Raw genomic sequence first — 21,993 nt, 5'->3', positions numbered from 1 at the left:
CGTGTGTGTGTGTGTGCATTTTCAAGCACAAAGCATGAAAGCGGACATGTTTTATGCATTCCATTTTTTGTGTGACTTCAGTGTGTGAGATTGTTGAGTGCATGCTTGTTAGTACCATGGTATGTCATCTGAACATGCCAGCTGCCACTGAGCGAGTGGTGAATCGAGAGAGATCATCAATGTCTGAGAAACTGTATGATGGTGAGGAGAGTATCTGTGTTTCAATGTCATCTGTTTGGCTGTTTTAACACAACCAACAAACCCAACATGACTTTATGCAACTACAACTATGATGTGTTCATTTCATTTCAAAGTTAAACTAAAGTCCTGTCACTGTGTCATCAATATATTGCAAATTGTACATCTCCATGTTAACTATCTCACTAAAGGGAACTGACCATAAAAGAAGTAAAATCCAGCTTGATCATTTACAATTTATACAACAACTTTCCACTAATGTGAAACTAACAGCAATAGATTTTTTTCTATTAAAAAAAAAAAATGCCATGGCAACAAGCATCATAGCGAAGGTAGCCAAAATGCAGCTGACATGTTTCCTGAACTTGCTGCCTCTCTCTTTCTTAGCAATGTGTGCCAAGCTGAAACTGATCCAAACATTTCCTTTCCACTTTTCATTTAAGCATTCAAATCTGAACTGAAGAAATAGTAATATATGTAAAGTGTACAATATGACAGACGAAAACTGATGTAAAACTGACTTGTTACATATCATATATATATATATATATATAATTTAAAAAGCTACAGGTATTTAGAATCAAAGTAATAAAAATCAAAATACGAACACAAATTCATGAAACGATGCGATGAAACTAAATGAGGCTGTAACTGAAGTCAGGCTCCTAACTCCAGCTAGGACGACATGATAAAAAGCTCAACAGAAAAGAGGGGGGGAAAGCACATGCAGTCAACTGAGCAAATCAGACAAAAAAGAGGCAAGGTAAGTGACAGCAACTTAACAGAAATAAGCAAAGCCACAATCTGTCTGAGAAACATGAACAGAAGACATAAGAACAAGATTCAACAGCAGCTGGTTACTCTATAGAGACTGGTTTTCAAAACCTCTATTTCTACATTTCCTCATGTTCCATTGTTTTCTGCTCAACAAAAGCGGTTTTTTCTTGTTCTTTTTTTTTTTTTTTTAAATATACTTTTTTCTTTTTTCCTACTGTATAAGGGTATTCAATGAGAAGAGAGTGAGAATGAGGGAAGAGGGACAAACAATTTGTTTCAACAGTACTGAAGGAACAGCACTGGTATGCCAGTCTTTTTTTTTTTTTATGGTACTTCTATTCCTTTTGCTTATAAACCCAAAACTTTTTCTTCTCCTTTAAGAAAGAAAAGTGAAAGAGCAGGAAGAGGGAACAGGCAAGGGACAAGAGGTAACTGACAGTCACAACACCACAACACCACCACAGCACAGTGCACTCTGGTTAAGCTGTCTGACGCAGCCACAGGCTGCTACATGACGTGCAATGCTTCTGTCTGTAACTCACGACACACACCTACACAAACCACGGCCACTCACAATATCTCCACCAGCATAAAAAACCTACGACCACTGCTCACAGGGGGAGGGGAGTACAAAGGGCAAGACACCATTCCCAACAACCTGGAGGCTGAAGTTCTTTGTTAAAAACAACAAGTGCAAATTGTCAACACTTGAAGAGTTTCCTCAAGGGCTTTTCCAAGACTTTTTTTCTTCATTTTTTGTTTCATCTTTTTCCTTTTTTTTTCTTTTTAAAGAGGAAGGGTGGGATGAGCATAAATAAAAATGAATCATAACAAACTGCCCCAAAACAACAAAAAAAAAGGGAATTGATAATTTAAAAAGAAAAGAAGACCCATCCGTTCCCACTTACTGGCATGCCAGGCCAACCTGGGCTACTGCAATTTTCATTGTCCTCACAAAGTGAGGGGCCAGCACCAACCATTACCCCCTCGTCCTAGAATGGCAGCATCAACACTTTCTTTAGCATTGAACTTCACATCACTCATCATCCTCACCATTCTAACGGGAAAGACAACAGAAATTCATTCCTCGAAGACTGCATCATCATAATCTTATGACATCATCCACTGATCAATGCTATGGTAATATATTCTCGTCTCAAGACTGAACAGATTTTCTCTCCTTTAAATCTGTTTATCATCCCTTGCTTGACTTCAATGCTACACTGATCAGGTAAACTGGGAACAGGTGAGGATATCGATCTGCAGCATTCACCATTTTCTCTGCACACTGCTGCACACACATACACTCCAAACACTTGCTTGCGCAAACACCCACACACATACGTACATACAAGAAACAATCTGTGCTATTGTTCAGTGAACCATAAAGCCAGAACAGTGTCAGTATTACACAAGAAGAAACCAACAACAAGTGCTAAAACAGTAGAAAAGTTGTTCCACTCACAGAAGCTCTCACCATTAATATTAGACCACAGGCTGTTATTTAATGAAACAACAAAACATGGGACCAACATCCTGGTAAATGTATTTTGACAAAAAGCACCACCCTTTGGTGTTCAGTTGTTGTCTGTGTGCCAGTGTGCCAGATATACTGCACGTGTGCCTCAGTGGTCAGGGTGATTATATATTGTACAGAAAGGGGAAATCAAGTCGGTGACAGTTTTCAAATCAACCAAAATACACACAGGCTTCCTGTATAGATATGGAAGCACTAAGCTACAAAGCTTCCAGACAAAAGAAACAATTTTGATAGATGAGGGTTTCTATGATTGACGGGCAGATAGACTGAAACATGGATGCTGAAATAACAGAGGTAAATGATAGATATACACGACTTGTGCATCTCCTGTTGTTGTATTGCTTATGCACATGGTCAAAAAAGTGGAGACAGGATTACAGAAGAGAAAAATGATAAACCGAGCAACAGGGGTGGAAGGAAAGTTTACGCAGGGGAATGCCTGATGAGTTAATGCTACATCATGAGTTGTCAGTAAGAGAGATACATGGTGATTAAAATGGACGCAAGAGAAATGGGCTCCAGAAAACAACTCTATACCTTCTTCTTTTTCTCCGGGGGGTCATCTGGGGGTCCAGACGCCCGCGCTGCAGTGTTGTTCTGAGAAGGCAGGTTCATGGGTCCCAATGAGTGGGCCTTGCCGTTGGAGGCCAGACTGTTCCCCGGGGCAATGTTCCCCGGCATGCTCCCTGGAGGCATGTGGTTGGCCATGCTGCCGCGGGACATGCTGTTGGGCATGGCGCTCTGGGGCATACCCATGGGAGGCAAGCTGCTGGGCATGGTGCCGTGAGGCGGCATGCTGTTCATCATACTGCCAGGAGGCATGCTGTTGGACATGCCACCCTGAGGGGGCATGCTGGCCGACATCCCACTGCCTGGGGGCATGTTGTTTGGGGGCATGTTATTGGGGGGCATGCTGTTTGACATGTTATTTGGGGGCATGCTGTTTGACATGTTATTTGGGGGCATGTTGTTGGGCATGTTGTTTGGGGGCATGTTGTTGGGCATGTTGTTTGGGGGCATGTTGTTTGGGGGCATGTTGCTGGGCATGTTGTTAGGGGGCATGTTGTTGGACATGTTATTTGTGGGCATATTGCTGGGCATGTTGTTTGGGGGCATGTTGTTTGGGGGCATGTTGCTGGGCATGTTGCCTGGGGGCATGTTGCTTGGGGGCATATTGTTGGGCATGTTGCTTGGGGGCATGTTGCTTGGGGGCACATTGTTGGGCATGTTACTTGGGGGCATGTTGCTGGACATGTTGCTTGGGGGCATATTGTTGGGCATGTTGCTTGGAGGCATATTGTTGGGCATGTTATTTGGGGGCATGTTGCTGGGGGGAATATTGTTGGGCATGTTGCTTGGAGGCATGTTGCTGGGGGGCATGCTGCCAGGAGGCATGTTGTAGGGAGACATACTGCCCATGGAGTGCTGCTGCATACCAGGGTGGTGCATCCCCGGGCCCCCCATCATGTGGGAAGCGCCCATGGCCCCGTGGCCCTGGGGGCCCATAGGGTAGCCCATGCCGGGGTGCGGGTGGGGGGCGTGGGGGTAGTGGGGGCCGTTGGGGATGGAGGCAGCCGGGGGGTTGTTGCAGTTGGTGCTGCTGCTCATCATCATGGGCATGGAGGTGGAGGTCTGGCTGCCGGAGCTCAGCATCTCACTGCTGGCTGTGGTGGTCAGAATGTGAGTGGAGGATCCCACAGAAGCTGCACACAGGCAACATGACAAATAAGTCATTCCTACCCCTAAGTATACTACAAACGTATCATTCCATTCATGGTATTTTTTTCTATTTCTCTATTAGAAACAAAGACAAAAAGTCCAGAAATGGAGGTCTGAGAATAATAGCAAGTGTGTTCATGCTGTTCTGAGGGCTTGTCCTATGAACAATATTTCAAATCCTGAGACTGATCATTCACATCACATTACTGACAGGACACATTGCTGCAAACGATGGAAGGGCTCACCCAGCCACGAGAGCACTTTGCTGCAAGGCAGATACAACTCTCAGAAGTCCTGTCTGGTGTGAAGTAAGACACAACTCACCTGAGGTGATGGTGGTGGTGGTGGTGGAGGAGTGGATGCTGGTGGGGATGGAGGAGGACACACTGCCCATCACTTTCATTCTGTCATTGTCCTGACTAGTGCCCTCTTCACACTGACCGTTGGTGGAGGGAGGGGGGTTGGAGCTGGAGGGGGAAGAGGAGTGAGTGGGGGTGGACTCTGAAGGCGCCTTCTCACTCTGGTCAGCCGTGGAGTGGAAGCCACTGTCCACAGATGTGGAGTCACTGCTGGGCATGCTGCCTGAACCATCCGAGCCCACCACTTCTGAAGTGTTGTTGGCAGCATCCACCGTCTGGCCAGGTGTTGCCGTGGAACTGGGGCGTGAGGATTCTTGAGTGTCTGACCCCGACATCGGGGACATCAGGTGGGCCGCCTCAGCCCCACCGCTGTGCGGGGGAATGCCCATGCTGTTGGAGGAGACAGTTTTGTCCACGTAGGAAGGGGGACCAGTAGAGGGACCGTTGGAAGAGCTGGTGGGGAGCATGGTGTTGCTGGCAGGGCTGGAGGGCTTGCTGGGCACAGTCACACTGCTGGACGTGATCTGCTGGATCTGGTTGGAAATACTGTTCAGGCTGGGGTTGCCCAGGTTGCCCGTCATGGAGCCAGGGGAGGGAGACGACCCGCCTCCTTGCGGGCCCATCATCCGTGGGGAGCCAGCCAGTCCTCGGGACGACATCCTTGTTCCCGCCGAACTGGCCGCCGCCATCAGGGCCGCCTGAGCCGCTGCCTGGGCCCCTTTGCCGCCAGGCATCATGGGAGCTCCGTGCTGCATGCCCATGGCCGGCTGTCCCATACCGGCCACATTCATCTGCCCAGGCATCATGGCGCTGGGTCCTCCCGGTACAGACCCCGAGGCAGAGGGGGCGGAGCTGGGTCCTGATCCTGGGCCTGGTCCTGGCCCCGGCCCCTGGCCCGGCCCTATGTGGCTGTTGAAGCTGCCGAAGTGACTGTTCATAGGCATGCCCGAGCCGGGGCCGTAGGGCGAGCTGTAGCCCGGCATGCCACGGTTCATCATGTTGTTGTACATGCTGGACGACCCGGGCCCCATCTGGCCGGGACCGTTGTACATGGCCTGCGGGTAGCTGCTGTTGCCTGGCATGGGGCCTGAACCGCCTCCTGGTGCCCCCGCCATCGACCCCATCACCCCCTGGCCCCGCATCGCCCCTGGCAACAGACAGCACCACTGTCACTTCCCTCCTTGCACTTTCCCCCTCACTGTCCTCCTCACTCTCTCATCACCTCCCTACCATGCCGGCTGACACTGATGCACCCGCTTCCCTTTCTCACCTTGCAAAAAGAGACCACCTTTCTTCCTTCAGTCATTTTCAAAAAGCACAACTACACTGGTCCTCTAAAGATACACCAGACAGAGATGCCACCCACAACACATAGAAAATCAGAGTATACATGAACGCTAAAATGAAGACAGTATGTTCATATATGCCAGAAAATTGTTCCAGCAAGATATGCATGAAGAATTTTTTGGGTCAGACACGAACAGGCATTAACTTGCACTCACTGGTTTCATTTAGACATGCATTAATTTGCCTTTTTTCTTTAAGAAGTATCACTCAAGAAATAAACATGTGTAATTTCCCTGCATGTATCCTTTCAAATCTCCTATCCCATTCTACCCCAGGGAGTTTACAGACTCGCCACGATTCCCTGTCATACTGTGCAAAGAAACACACAAAATATAATGATCTCAACTGTTTTTTCCTGCAAACTGACAAATGGATACTGCCCAAAATACTGCAGAAGTTAGTTCCCTTTGCTCATGTTTTCTGCATAAAAAGGAACATGGAAATCAACTTAACTCCTGAGCGCTGCTAGGATGAAGGTTCAATGAACTGAAGGACCAAATTTTTATCCATCAGTCAAACTCTACACAGTTCATAATATGAAAAAAAAAAAAAAAGGTCAACTGCTGAAGTGCTGACACAGCGGTTGTCATGCATGCTGAAATATTCATAATTCTGTCAGAGCAAAATGTGTGTGAAAGTACCTGATACCTCATTTCGTCACCACGGAATGTGTGTACTCACTACTGCAATGACAATGTTGGTCCTGAGAGACTACCCTAATGATGCTTCCATCCTCACTGATTTCATAATACTATCAACCATTAACACTATTATTGTCATCAGCGTTATTTCCAGACACAATCCATGTCATCCATCTTACATGTCTGAACATGTGCACATGGATGCATGCATGCGCACACATACACACCAAGTTTTAAACACACACAGACACCCACCTTGAGGGTACTGGGCGCTGTACTGTGGGTAGTGGGAAGCCATCTGAGCACCACTCATACCCGGGCCTGCTCCCATCTTGCCCCCCGCAGCACCCCCGGGGTAGCCCATCTGCCCTCCCATGGGTGGCGGCATCATCTGCTGGCTGTAGCCTGTGGCATACCCGACATGCATCACATAGCAATCAGAAAGGGAACTTGGATAATGCTCACACATTTAAGTGAAACCTGCATACATACGTGTTACAGGAAATCAATGAAGTCAGGAAATGCATAAATTTCTCCCAAATAATTCAGGAAATAAGACTGACAGTGCTGCCTGTGAGTGTGACTGCCAGTCCACTCATTAAATGGCTGAATCGGACACGATTTTCACAAACATTCTAGAAAAAAAGCACAGGATTTTCACACTTTCTTCAAACTTATAAAGTACAGGGTTTTCACAAACCTACAGTTCTAGAAATGAAGTACAAGATTTTCTCAAACTTTCTAGTAATAAAGTACACCTGATACACAGATTACCTGAATGGATAAAGGCATTGTTTAACGACATTTTTTCTCACACACACATTTGTCAGGAAATCTCAATAATCCTTCAAACAAAGAAGACAAAACATTTCAACATATTATTCTGAAAGCCAAGATTTTGAAGATTGCATTACTTTTTTGACAAAAGTAAATACAGGACTGTGAACTGAACTGAGTTTTGTACAGAATTAGAACACTTTAGAAAAGCTGTATATCTCTATCAGTCAATTTCTGGAAATAAGTGAAAAGCCTGACAGTTTCAGTCATTTCAACTACTAACTGCTGCTCATGTTTCCTGAATGGAAACATTGCAAATTTCCTGATGGATTTCCTGAACATTTTCAGGTCACTGCTAAAACATACATAGGTTTGTAAAATAAACACCCAGAAAGCTGACTGTATAAAAAAATGCATAGCAATGTAATGTGAACAAAAACAAAGTAAATAAAAAGCCATTCTCATCAGAATGGTCACAACATTTACACTCATGGCACACCTCATCAGGGGAGCTAAGTGCACAAGCAAACTGTAACCACCACCCACTGAGGAACATTTGTCTCCCCTTGCCTAAAACGTGCCACTTGGATCTGCTACTTTGTGTGTGTGTGTTTTGGGTTTTTTTCCCTAATAATGTGATTGATCCCCTACACATAATGTTTACCTGACAATGCAATGCTGACAGCAGTATGGATCAGTTCATTCAACACAGAAACTTGTGGAATACCTTGCAGGAATCTATATTTCGGGGATCTCTTATTTTCTCATTCCCTCCCCAAAACAAAAATAACTCTTATAGTGGTATGACAAACGAGGGAAACAACAGGTCAGGCAACACTGGGAGGGGATCAAACAGATAATCAAGCATTTTTCAACTTTCTTCCATTATAAATAATACTGATAAAGTAGTGAAAATAACACACTAAGCAGACATAAAAAAAATATCTTTAGATCAGTCTGAGTCAAAATGACGTCACTGCCTGCCCTATGTTTCTATGGAGTCAGTGAATGAGTCAGCCCACATTGATCAGTGTGTGTCATTGAGCTCCAACAATATCACCTGAGTTGGATCATTTTTAACAAAACCTGTGACTGTTTCACACAGAAACCAGAGTAAAAAATGAGAAGAACCATAAATTGTGCTGCTTATTGGGATGTTCCATTATTCTATTCTTGTTGGGATGTTCCATTATTCTATTATCAAATTTAGAAACCTTTTTAATCAACACTTATGATTGACAGCTAAATTTACATTGACTTTTGAAAGAAACTTTCCTTTTTCAATTTGTGAGAAGAAAAAGAAAAAAAGAATCATGCTGTCTTAAATCTGCTTTTTAACCAAGGTGAATCACACATCTTGACAATCAACCAACCTCTTAAGATTTGTAAAACCAGGTACACTTGCAACCCTCAGGCCCTGTCAAAATCTACAGGAAATTTTGAAATATATTTCATGACAAATGTTCAACAATATTCATAAACATAGTTTTGTTTTGTTTTTCAAAATGTATTTTTCAAAAACAGACATATCTCAAACTAGTTTGACTCAAAGTAATCATACTGCCTCAGTTTCTAACTCAGTCAAAGGAAATCAATCCAAACCTTGAGTTGCCATTGGAGATTGACTGTTGTGTCCCTGACCTTCAAGCTGGCTGGAGGGAGGGCGTGGGGGCATAGGACTTCCAGCCTGCGTGCCTGCAGCAAATAAAATAGCGTCACAGTTATCACTGGCACCAGTTTGGAAGCCTGCTTTATATACAGTGATGAAACAGTGGCAAATACAATCTACCTGCCAAGTGTCAAACAATCAAAAACATCCTGTAGCCTACGAACATGTCAGACCATTATTACAAAACAGTGCAAAACAAGTGTGAGAGCCCCCAAGTCCAAGATATAATATCAAAAAATGAAAAACAAAGAAAAAAGTTGAGGATGTCAGTGATCACAAAGATTCCACACAAGCGCACGATCACATACAGTGATACACACACACACAAAACACACACACACATGCAGTTACACACAAGTGTTAAGGACAGCCGAAAACTTTTCAAAAGCAACAAGAAAAAGAAATCTGAACTCCACATGAAATCCTCCAATACAACCTGATGCCACAGTCAAAAACACAATGCATGGAGACGGTTCATTCCCTTTACACCAATATCCTTGAATCATTCCCTTGAATCATTCCCTTTAGGCTCTACATCAATATCCTTGAATCATTCCCTTTACATCAATATCCTTGAATCATTCCCTTTAGGCTTTACATCAATATCCTTGAATCATTCCCTTTACATCAATATCCTTGAATCATTCCCTTTACATCAATGTCCTTGAATCATTCCCTTTAGGCTTTACATCAATATCCTTGAATCATTCCCTAATATCCTTGAATCATTCCCTTTAGGCTTTACATCAATATCCTTGAATCATTTCCTTTACATCAATGTCCTTGAATCATTCCCTTTACATCAATATCCTTGAATCATTCCCTTTACATCAATATCCTTGAATCATTCCCTTTACATCAATATCCTTGAATCATTCCCTTTACATCAATATCCTTGAATCATTCCCTTTAGGCTCTACATCAATGTCCTTGAATCATTCCCTTTACATCAATATCCTTGAATCATTCCCTTTACATCAATATCCTTGAATCATTCCCTTTAGGCTTTACATCAATATCCTTGAATCATTCCCTTTATATCAATATCCTTGAATCATTCCCTTTCCATCAATATCCTTGAATCATTCCCTTTAGGCTTTACATCAATATTCTTGAATCATTCCCTTTATATCAATATCCTTGAATCATTCCCTTTCCATCAATATCTTTGAATCATTCCCTTTAGGCTTTACATCAATATCCTTGAATCATTCCCTTTACATCAATATCCTTGAATCATTCCCTTTAGGCTCTACATCAATATCCTTGAATCATTCCCTTTATATCAATATCCTTGAATCATTCCCTTTAGGCTTTACATCAATGTCCTTGAATCTTTCCCTTTACGCTTTCCATCAATATCCTTGAATCATTCCCTTTAGGCTTTACATCAATGTCCTTGAATCATTCCCTTTAGGCTTTACATCAATATCCTTGAATCATTCCCTTTACATCAATGTCCTTGAATCATTCCCTTTAGGCTTTACATCAATGTCCTTGAATCATTCCCTTTACATCAATGTCCTTGAATCATTCCCTTTAGGCTTTACATCAATGTCCTTGAATCATTCCCTTTACATCAATGTCCTTGAATCATTCCCTTTACATCAATATCCTTGAAATGCAGTCAACAGTTCCATCCTCCATAGTGCTGACAGACTTCAAACTCAGACTCAGCCCATGACACATTTCAGAAAACAACAGCAGAGGAGGAAACATCTCCAAACCAGAATCCAACTTTCAACCTCATCACCTTTGTCAATGGTCAAATTAAAATGGTAGATAAATCAAAATGGGCATGTCCTGTATTCAGCTGTCTCGAACACTTGAAACAATGATATGCTTTGTTTGTAAGTTGTATGAAACAATGATATGCCTTGTTTGTAAGCTGTATGAAACAATGATATGCCTTGTTTGTAAGCTGTATGAAAGAATGATATGCCTTGTTTGTAAGCTGTATGAAACAATGATATGCCTTGTTTGTAAGCTGTATGAAACAATGATATGCCTTGTTTGTAAGCTGTATGAAACAATGATATGCCTTGTTTGTAAGCTGTATGAAATAATGATATGCCTTGTTTGTAAGCTGTATGAAATAATGATATGCCTTGTTTGCAAGCTGTACGATTTGCTGACAGCCAGGATATGAATCATACAAATCACAGACACAAGGAACAGCTGGAATACAGAAAGGGAAAAGACTGGGGGATTGGGGGGGAACCTAAGGTGGAAAGTTATAGAAAAGGGGTCTTCACAGAACCAGCAATAAAGTGTGGACCTACTTTCATACAAACCCCGGCCACCAATAATCTTACGTTTACTACTATGACTATGAGGGTCATCACAAGGTAAGCATGTCAAAAAGGACAGAGACAAAAGCTGGAGGCTTTCATTTCTTTTTTAACTGCAAAAGATGTGATCAGAACATGAGACTTTCAGTATGTGACAAGATTTTTTTTAAGCAGAGTTCAGGATACACAAGTTAATTAACTTAAGAGTATCTGAGCACAGTAAGAAGTGGGATCATGGATACAACTGCTATAAAGATGCAGCACAATAAATAAGTGGGATCATGGATACACAACTGCTATAAAGATGCAGCACAATAAATAAGTGGGATCATGGATACACAACTGCTATAAAGATGCAGCACAATAAATAAGTGGGATCATGGATACACAACTGCTATAAAGATGCAGCACAATAAATAAGTGGGATCATGGATACACAACTGCCACAAAGATGCAGCACAATAAATAAAGAAGCACTCCACTGTGTACAGGTGATGTAACCCTGACCTACAGACAGATCATGTCAGCTGGCACAGACAGAGGCATGCAACAAGCCACACAGTACAGCCACAGCCTGTTCTGCTCTTTCACAGCAGTGGGGGTGATGGGGGCGGGCCCCACTATTATCATTTCCCCGCTCAAGCATCACAGGCCGTCTGCCTCAAGTGGTGGGTTAAGGGGGCGGGGGAGGGGGGGAGACATGGAGGGTGAGGCGGAGGGGAGGTGGGGTGGGGTGGGGGAGGGGGTTAGGGGAGGGGGAAGAGAGGGGCCTGGGGAATCCCCTTCTGTCGCCCCTCTTCCACTTTCAACCCCCCCTCCCCAGCCAACCAGCAACCCCCACCTCCCCCCCAAACCCCCTCCCAAATGGCACAGTTTCAAAGCTGACGGTATCAGTGGTGGAGCTAAAAAAGCGACGAGTGCGCGCGCGCGCGCGCACGCGCGTGTGTGTGTGTATGTGTGTCAATAGCAAATAAACATCACCCGCTGAGTTGGAGTGACCTTCGCCTCTTTACTACGACCTCCCCCTCATCCCCTTCCTACCACCGCTCCCCGCCGCCCCCACCCCCCCCCCCCCCTTATCCAACCCTTCCTTCTCCCCTCCTCTACCTCTTTCAAAGCCTCTCCTGCACACCGGGTTTTATTTTCCCACGCGGGGGAGGGCGGGGGGCGATGGCGATGATGGTGGCGGCCCCCTCCCCTTTCCTACCCCCTCCCTGGCGATAGCTTGCCATTGACTGGGGCTATAATTAGTCTGGAGATTCCATTAAAGTGGGAGAAAAGCCCGTGTGCCAGAGAGAGTGAGAGGGAGAGAGACCTTGAGGAAAACCCCCTCCTTACTTTACAAGGACAAGGTTTTCTGTTGCCAGAGGCAGCACAGATTTACAAAGACCAGTGTCCCTTGTTAACTTGTGTGCGCGCGCGCGCTTGCACGCGCCTAAGAGAGCAACACAACCAAAATTTTTCAACCCCTTATAATTACTCTGAACTAGAAGTAAAACCATCGTAACATCAATAACCAATAATCACAACTTTGAGAAACACAAGCACACAATTTGCACCCACCTACATACACTCTCTCTGTTCTCTCTCTCTCACTCACACACACACACACACACACACAATCTAACACTCTCATGGTACCTCATCAATCATATAAAATTGAGTATTGACCCTCTTTTTTCCTGCAAAAAATAATTTGACAAGCTAATTTTACTTCTGTAATTCAAGGGACATTTTTTCCATGGTTATTGATATCCTCTGCAAGTTGTGTACAAGTTACATTTTATTCAGCTAAACTTCAAAGGTGCAGGTCCACTGTACTTTGGTTTGGTTATTGTATGGCGGCTGTTACAGAATGCAGAAAATCTGCACTTCACATTTATCCCTCCACCAACCAATGGGAATTACATAAATTAACAACACCAAGCAATTAAATTATATAAATTAACAAGCTTTCTTTTCATCCATGCTTGAATCAGTGAAATGGTTAACTACGGGCCTGTTTCTGATTTCCCTACAAACAATAATATCCTTACTGTTTACCAAATTGCATGCCAGCGTGTGTGTCCCGAGCACAATGTGTAAAAACGTGGACTGCAGTATAGTCTGTTTTAACTTAAGATTATAAAATTGGGCCATGAGAAAATTATGTTACTGATATAGAAACCTCATATGTCAACTTCTTCCAAATCATGATGAGCAGAAGTTGATTAGCTATGGTTTTGATTTACTACTTCTGATTCTGCCTTTATCTTTACAACCATTCATGCTACCATCCCAGAACTGGCAAAGCAGAAAACTTTGAAAAGGAATTAGTACAATCCAAAGTGCTGTAACTTTTTGCAGTGTGGTCTTAAAAAATAAGTCATTTATAAAAATGGGTCTTGTTCTGGCATTGAGTCATCACGGACACAGCATACACAAAAAAATTGGCCTAAAACAGAATTTGAAACTGAAAGTAAATGGTACCATTCTGGACATTTTACACTGCCCAGCTGTCTGCTTGTGTGTCATTATGTGTACAAAAATAATAATAATAATAATAACAAATAAAAAAAGAGAGATGAAAATGAGGATTTTATGTATCAGTGACCACACTCCCCACAAAAAATCTACAAGCACCAGAGGGACAAAAGAGTCACAATGACAAACACCAAGACAAGACCGACAGACACAGAGGGCAAGCGTGAGTCAGTGTGTAAACACTGACAAACACCAAGACAAGACCGACACCGAGGGCAAGCGTGAGTCAGTGTGTAAACACTGACAAACACCAAGACAAGACCGACAGACACCGAGGGCAAGCGTGAGTCAGTGTGTAAACACTGACAAACACCAAGACAAGACCGACAGACACCGAGGGCAAGCGTGAGTCAGTGTGTAAACACTGACAAACACCAAGACAAGAACGACAGACACCGAGGGCAAGCGTGAGTCAGTGTGTAAACACTGACAAACACCAAGACAAGACCGACAGACACAGAGGGCAAGCGTGAGTCAGTGTGTAAACACTGACAAACACCAAGACAAGAACGACAGACACAGAGGGCAAGCGTGAGTCAGTGTGTAAACACTGACAAACACCAAGACAAGACCGACAGACACAGAGGGCAAGGGCAAGCGTGAGTCAGTGTGTAAACACTGACAAACACCAAGACAAGACCGACAGACACAGAGGGCAAGCGTGAGTCAGTGTGTAAACACTGACAAACACCAAGACAAGACCGACAGACACCGAGGGCAAGCGTGAGTCAGTGTGTAAACACTGACAAACACCAAGACAAGACCGACAGACACCGAGGGCAAGCGTGAGTCAGTGTGTAAACACTGACAAACACCAAGACAAGACCGACACCGAGGGCAAGCGTGAGTCAGTGTGTAAACACTGACAAACACCAAGACAAGAACGACAGACACAGAGGGCAAGCGTGAGTCAGTGTGTAAACACTGACAAACACCAAGACAAGAACGACAGACACAGAGGGCAAGCGTGAGTCAGTGTGTAAACACTGACAAACACCAAGACAAGAACGACAGACACAGAGGGCAAGCGTGAGTCAGTGTGTAAACACTGACAAACACCAAGACAAGAACGACAGACACAGAGGGCAAGCGTGAGTCAGTGTGTAAACACTGACAAACACCAAGACAAGACCGACAGACACAGAGGGCAAGCGTGAGTCAGTGTGTAAACACTGACAAACACCAAGACAAGACCGACAGACACAGAGGGCAAGCGTGAGTCAGTGTGTAAACACTGACAAATGCCAATGCCTGACCACACATGCAACCATGCACTCAAGTCAAAGTCAAATATCTGCAGGTCAAATTCATAATTGGCAAGATCCCCTTCAAAACAGCAGTCACCAGCATAGCTTTACCATCTGTTTCAAAGAAAGTGGTTGCTGACATTGGGCATGACCATGTGTTTTCTCCCTTGCACACTCACACACAGACACACTCACACACAGACACTGTCGAGTTTGTGTGCCAACTGTTTTACATCAATATGTATTATCAAATGCACACATGCTGCAATATTATAAACAACAAAGCAATTTTCTGTTTGCCTGTTCTCCCTCAAGAGAACAGACAGATTCTCTCCCTCTTTTCCCTTGCGCTGGTTCTCCCAGATGGCATATTGATTTTTCCCCCCTTTTCCATCTCTGTGTGTTCTGATCTGTGATCTCTCTCTCTCTCTCTTTTTTTTTATTTTTTTTTTAACTCCGTCTTCCATCCTGCCTCTTCAGCTGGCTCTGAGATGAGTATGAAGCATAGATTCAGTTCCTTTTTTTAAACAATATTTAATTACATTGAGCTCCATCATCAATCTCCAATCAACTCTCTATTATCCAGCACACATTTTAAAAATCATGACACCACCATCTATCATGCTTTATGCCGTATTAAAATTTCTTCAGGAAGATGTATGTATGCAGGCAACAGGGATAACTGATCCATCAAAAAATGCCATATTCTAAATGACTCATGTGTTTTAGTTTTTCTTGTTCCTAATCAATTGATAATAGGAAAAAGAATGGTGGCACAATTTTTATATCCACCATGTCTTCTCAGAAGCTATGTCAAGAAGTAAAAGTTAAAGACCAACCAGCGCAACACAAACAAAACCACTAACAATAAAATTTTTCATAAATAATGTTTTTTCCAGGCCTCTGTCACATTTCCCAACAAGTAAATGGGTAAATGCTGAGCTCTGGAGGTCAATGGCAAAACAACAAAAAAATATATGAATAAAAAATAAAGGGGTGGGGGTTGGATAATTCTGAAAGTAAGTTTTTATTTTAGTTTCAAGACAATTGCAAAGATAGGGGCAAGGGAGGGGAGTGAAACTGCAGAGACAGAGACAGAGAGAGCAAGGAGGAGACCGACACTGACAGGCTGAGACTGACAAGGCAGTCAGAGAGCTGACCAGTGTCAGCACCTTATCTAAACAAACAAATAATGATGACAATAATAATAATGAAAAATAAATCATTCTTCAGAAAAAAAAAGAAAAAAAGTTATGTGTATATCATAACATGCAAAGCAAATTACCTGAGTTGGATGCTGGTGTGTCAGAGCGAGACCCTGTGGAACCAGCCGGGGAGGGTACAGGCCGCACCCCGGCCACACCTAGATGTGACTGCACCCCTCCTGATGGAGGGCCCTCGCTGCCACACGTCTCTCCCTTCAGCTCCTCACCGTGGCTGTTCTCCTGCTATCACAATGCACACACCACCTCCATGAAAATACACATCGTCATACAAACCTTTCAAAAACTCCTGCTACACATGTATCACAATGCACACACCACCTCCATGAAAATACACATCGTCATACAAACCTTTCAAAAACTCCTGCTATCACAATGCACACACCACCTCCATGAAAATACACATCATCATACAAACCTTTCAAAAACTCCTGCTATCATAATGCACGCACCACTGCCATGAAAACACACCTCGTCAAACAAACATTTCATAAACTCCTTCAATCACAATCTATGCACCACCTCCATGAAAACACACCTCGTCAAACAAACATTTCATAAACTCCTTCAATCACAATCTATGCACCACCTCCATGAAAACACACCTCGTCAAACAAACATTTTCAAAACTCCTGCAATCACAATCTATGCACGACCTCCATGAGAACACACCTCGTCAAACAAACATTTTCAAAACTCCTGCAATCACAATCTATGCACCACCTCCATGAGAACACACCTCGTCAAACAAACATTTTCAAAACTCCTGCAATCACAATCTATGCACCACCTCCATGAAAACACACCTCGTCAAACAAACATTTTCAAAACTCCTGCAATCACAATCTATGCACCACCTCCATGAGAACACACCTCGTCAAACAAACATTTTCAAAACTCCTGCAATCACAATCTATGCACCACCTCCATGAAAACACACCTCGTCAAACAAACATTTTAAAAAACTCCTGCAATCACAATGCACATACCACCTCAATCCAACATGTACACCATCAAACAATACGAGTGTACATACGAGTGAATGTGGGAGTTGCAGCCTACGAACGAAGAAGAAGAAGAAGAAAGAGAAGCACAGTAAAAAGCCAGTCTCCACTATTCGCAGCCATCACTCTGTGTGTGTGTGGGAGCACTGCTTGTTTTTTTGGTGTTCGTTTTTAATATAATGTGTGTTGGTTTTATCTTAAAGCTATGTTACATTCTCCGAGATAAAACCATGTTACATTCTCATGATATGCAATCTTTCCCTCATATCAATTTATGTTATTACTACCAAAATTCTAGCAATTTTTACTTCAATCATGACTCAAAACTTTCTATTGGCTTTCAAAATCAGATAAATTCAAAACACAAAATTTGTAAAATGAAATACTACTAGTACAACAACTGTTTTTTTGTTTGTTTGTTTGTTTGTTTTGTTTTGTTTTGTTTTTAAACTGCTATGTGTCTTATATTTAATTGCTACATCAAAAAAACAAAAAAGAAAACACACACACACTTCTAAACAGTGTATGACTGCAGTTCCTGTTAGACGCAGAAGAAAAGTAAATGTTAAACCTGTAACTATACAAGGTTTAACATCTTTTTTTTTCTTTCTTTTTTTTTTTGCCTTGATTTTTGTTTTTTTCTAAATCATTCACCGAAGAAACCAAAATTTAATACTAATGATCACTACAGTCATGATTCAGTTGTGTTCTTGTAACAGCAAAAAAGGTCAATCATTCTCAACAGATTGTTACACACTCAGTTGCTGCATGCAATAATGCAAAATGTATTAACTATATGATAGGTTGTGATTAGTTTTAACACCAGATGAAGTCTGCAATGACCTTCATCCTTTAAAAAGGTCAGATTTATGTGTTTCACTTTTTTTCTTTTTCTTATGTCAACTCTATTCATCACCATATTGTTTCAACTAACAAGCAGACAGCGTTGTAGATCTGTCTACACCATGATCAAACAGTTAATAAGAAATCATGTTCAGATGTTCTCAAAAAGGATGTAACAGCCATTATTTTGCATCTCATCAGTGTCAGTTTAACACTTCACAACTACAACGACTACAGTTGCAGTTAATTACTTCACAATTGTACTGAACTGGTATACCCTGAGTTAGCAGTTTCAGTAAAAAAATAAATAAATAATTTTTTTTTTAATTGGTTAATATTAATAATAAAATGTTTCTTTAATTTCAGGATTTTTTTTTCTTCAAACTGACCATACACAATAATCATCACTATGATGCATGCACACACACACGGTGTCACACACAGACACTCAGTAGTCTTGGGGTGGGTGGGGATCTTTTAAATACAAAACGAAGAATAAGCAAAAAGAAGTTCAAATTCTGTCATAAAGTGAACATAGAACATCCAGAGATATGAACAATTAAAACAATTTAAATGTTTGACTATTCCATTATCTCTGGGGAGACCAAATGTGTGATCAAAACTGTCGGTCCTCATCCTATCATTCTGTAATCAACACTGGTAAAGCAGCAATCATATGACAAACACATAAAGCAGCTATCATGCGACTATCACCAAAACCACTCCAAAATACTTAGTTGAGAAACTTTTGTCAACACTGTTCATCTAAAGATTAAAACTGCAACCCTGTCACACTGTTGCTAACTTTGCCTCTATACACAATTCAGTTCTGAAAATCGCTTACATCAAAATGTTGACAAATGACAGACGTGACAAGATATGAAAATGTGCAACTCGGTAATGGTTGAATGCGGGTGTGTTTTTGATGTAGGTTTTATGTTGTTGTTGCTGTTGTTTTTAATATACAATACTCTGTGTATGTGTACGCACGCGAACTACTAAGTATAAAAAGCACTTTATATGTAATAACTAAACAGCGGGTAACCAACCTTATCAGGGCCCCGAATACCCCCGTCCACCACCCATCCAAACCCCAAAATGTGTCTGATACAGAGCTCTATTATCTTCACCACAAGATCAAAGCAATCACAAAACACAACCTTCCCTTCCTCCCACACACCATCAGCTGTTCCACACCCCTCCCCCTCCCCTCCACTGGATGACTACTTCGTTCTGTCTTTCCCTACCTTTGTTCAAAGGCCTCGTGGTCTCCACTGCGTCAAAGGCCCCCGCCACTGATACCGACGCGGAAACCACAACCCAGACCAAGTTTTAAATCCCCACCTCCCTTCCCAAACCAAAGTCATGCATTCGATACCTAAGGTACTTACCTACCTTATAACTTCTTTCCAAGAGTTAGCCATAAAAAGGGCCAAACGTCACGAGTGGGAAAATCCTTTAAACAAAACAAAGACGTGGTCTGTTTTCGACGCTGCTTTCGTGTGTCAGCCAGCCAACGCGGGGAAGGTGAGAGAGAGGACTCGCTGCGAAGCCGTGTGTGTGTGTGTGTGTGTGTGTGAGTGTGTGTGCGTGCGCAGGTTGAGCTGTGCTGTGTATAGACTGCCAAGCCCTCGCTTTTCCAGTTCTCTCTTTCTCCATCTCTCTCTCTCTTTCCCTGTGCTGTATGTACAGGCGCACACAGCCAGTCAGACCAGTCAAGACAGACCTAAATTTATCTCAACGATCCACTCCACCAAGCACACACGCTCAGCGTGTGGGAGATTTACATGTACACTGCCTACCCTTGCCGTGTGCTTGGTCGTCTCTTGAGTACACGCAGTGTCAAGTCAGTCTGCGTGTACTGGCAGTGTCTTTCTTTCGTTCTTTCTCTTTTTCATTACAGAACACCCACGCCCTTTTCTCAAAACCGTATTTGTCACTACTGCTCTTTCTTTCTTCTATGTAAACCAATGGAGTCATACACAATGTCCGTTGAAACCAAGGTTACCACAAATGTATCACACACAATGTACAAACAACCCAACCCCACCCCCCTTCCAACGCCATCCCCACTTATTACTAGTTTAGATCCCCCCCTCCCCCCAACCCCCACCTCTCCTGCCACCCCAGACTCCCCTCCCACTGATACGTCAGGGCTTCCCCAAAACTTTCCCATGCTCATCCTTCGCTCGTATCTCCCTCCCCCCCCCTTTTCCCTCCCCCTCTACCCGACCCCAACCCCTCCCCTTCCAAGCGGGTGAGGGAACACACCGGTTTGCTCTTTTTATTTCTCAGTTCCACACACCGAGTGCCAGAGAAGGAGTTCCCCCAAAAAGGGGTTCTTCGGTTCATGCTCCCCCACCTCCTCCCTCCCCGCTCTTTTCAGCCACAGCTAATGGCGTGAAGGGCAACACAGGCCCCTGAAATCGCATTCAGTTCTTTGCAATATCCAATCCATATCCAAACTAACTCCCCACAAAATGGTCTGTGTGTGCGTGTGTGTGAGTGTGTGTGTGTGTGTGCGCGCGCATTCTCTCTCTCTTTCGCGCGCGCGCATGTAAAAGCTATGTTTGACACGTGTACGTGCCTCTCTTTTCTGCCACACACACAAGGAAAGATACTTCAAGTTGGAAAAAAATCACACTAATTTGACGCAATTTTTTTTTTCTAATTGAGTTGTCTGATGGTTAGCAATTCTTTGCAGGTTATAAACAGCTTTCTAAAAATCGATTTTATGAAAGCTGCCCCTTTCCACCCCAATCTTCTCATCCAAAATAATAAAGAAAAAAAAAAGTAAGACAAGTATATTAACTAATTGAAGCGTTATCAAGTGAACTGATCTGGACAGTGACATTTGGCAGATGACATACTGGTTTCACTATTCATTATTCAAAGATCCATACCAAATCAGAACTGGATCCGATTTTGCAAGACTTTCACTGGAATCTACACACCCTGACGGAAACAGCAGATGTATTGTTTAAAAATTATCAGAACATTTCTCAGCCATTTGGGATAGCATGATAGCATGACAGTGGAATGGACGAAAATCTGACAAGTTATCAACATCCCCATGTCCGTGACAATAATATATATTCAACACAACTTCAGACTCAACAAGCTACAGCAAACCAACTGTCACGGAACAGCATCCACGGCCAAATATAAATGAACTTGAAAAGTTGTGAAAATGAGTATTGTCATACATCAGTTCGTTCCAGTTCTACACACATGATCAAACTGATTAACATACAAATAAAGACAATACCAAGTCCTTTCATTAAATGCAGTAAAATTCTTCTTATACGATGTTTTACCTCGACTTGGTGTTTTTGTTTGTTTTTTGTTGTTTCTTTTTCAGTCTCCAATATAATGAAATAACACGGGGATGTGGTTTTGCAATAAGTCTGAAACAATCTCTCTCTCTCTCTCTCTTCGCGCGTGTGTACGTGAAGTCAGCTCTGATGATCTGTTGAAGATTTTTCATGCGCCTGTGAACTCCTTTCTGATGGAGGAAGATCTAGATGTAAACAAGTAACCGTAATTATGTATCATGCGTTCTGCACCACGCAAATGGGCTGTGTGAAGTGGGTTTTTCTTTGTCCTTGTCAACTATCTTATCTTCTTTTGTTTCTTTCATTTTTCCTTCTTTCTTTTCTCTCCCATCACCAAACAGTGAGGTGGATCTATAATGAATAGACAGGAGAAAAACCGAGGTGGGAGGGGAGGAAGGCGGAGCGCCCGAGTCTTGTGGTCGTGTATGTGTTTGTATAAGACAGAAAAACAACACGTGACTCCCTTATTATTCAGAACTCTAATGAAGGAAGTAAAAAGT

General features: G+C 42.9%; 1 protein-coding gene across 10 annotated transcripts in view; it reads right to left on the bottom strand.

Moving 5' to 3' along the window:
• LOC143297726 (trithorax group protein osa-like) overlaps positions 1-21,993 on the bottom strand; it is a 70,683-nt gene that overhangs the window by 27,070 nt on the left and 21,620 nt on the right. For 6 of the 10 annotated variants that reach the window (XM_076610147.1, XM_076610153.1, XM_076610148.1 and 3 more), the window contains 5 exons: positions 16,374-16,536; positions 8,961-9,053; positions 6,837-6,986; positions 4,559-5,740; positions 3,053-4,218 (listed from right to left, as the gene is read on the bottom strand). In XM_076610147.1, coding sequence (XP_076466262.1) covers positions 3,053-4,218; positions 4,559-5,740; positions 6,837-6,986; positions 8,961-9,053; positions 16,374-16,536 — 2,754 coding nt within the window. Of the gene's footprint in view, positions 1-3,052; positions 4,219-4,558; positions 5,741-6,836; positions 6,987-8,960; positions 9,054-16,373; positions 16,537-19,549; positions 19,707-21,993 lie in introns of those variants that run through there. The other 4 variants (XM_076610158.1, XM_076610156.1, XM_076610157.1 and 1 more) reach the window with 4 other exon arrangements.

The sequence above is a fragment of the Babylonia areolata genome, chromosome 23 (genome assembly GCF_041734735.1).
Source record: "Babylonia areolata isolate BAREFJ2019XMU chromosome 23, ASM4173473v1, whole genome shotgun sequence".
In the NCBI taxonomy this organism is placed as follows: Eukaryota; Metazoa; Mollusca; class Gastropoda; order Neogastropoda; family Buccinidae; genus Babylonia; species Babylonia areolata.
This window is presented reverse-complemented; position numbering and strand designations above follow the sequence as displayed.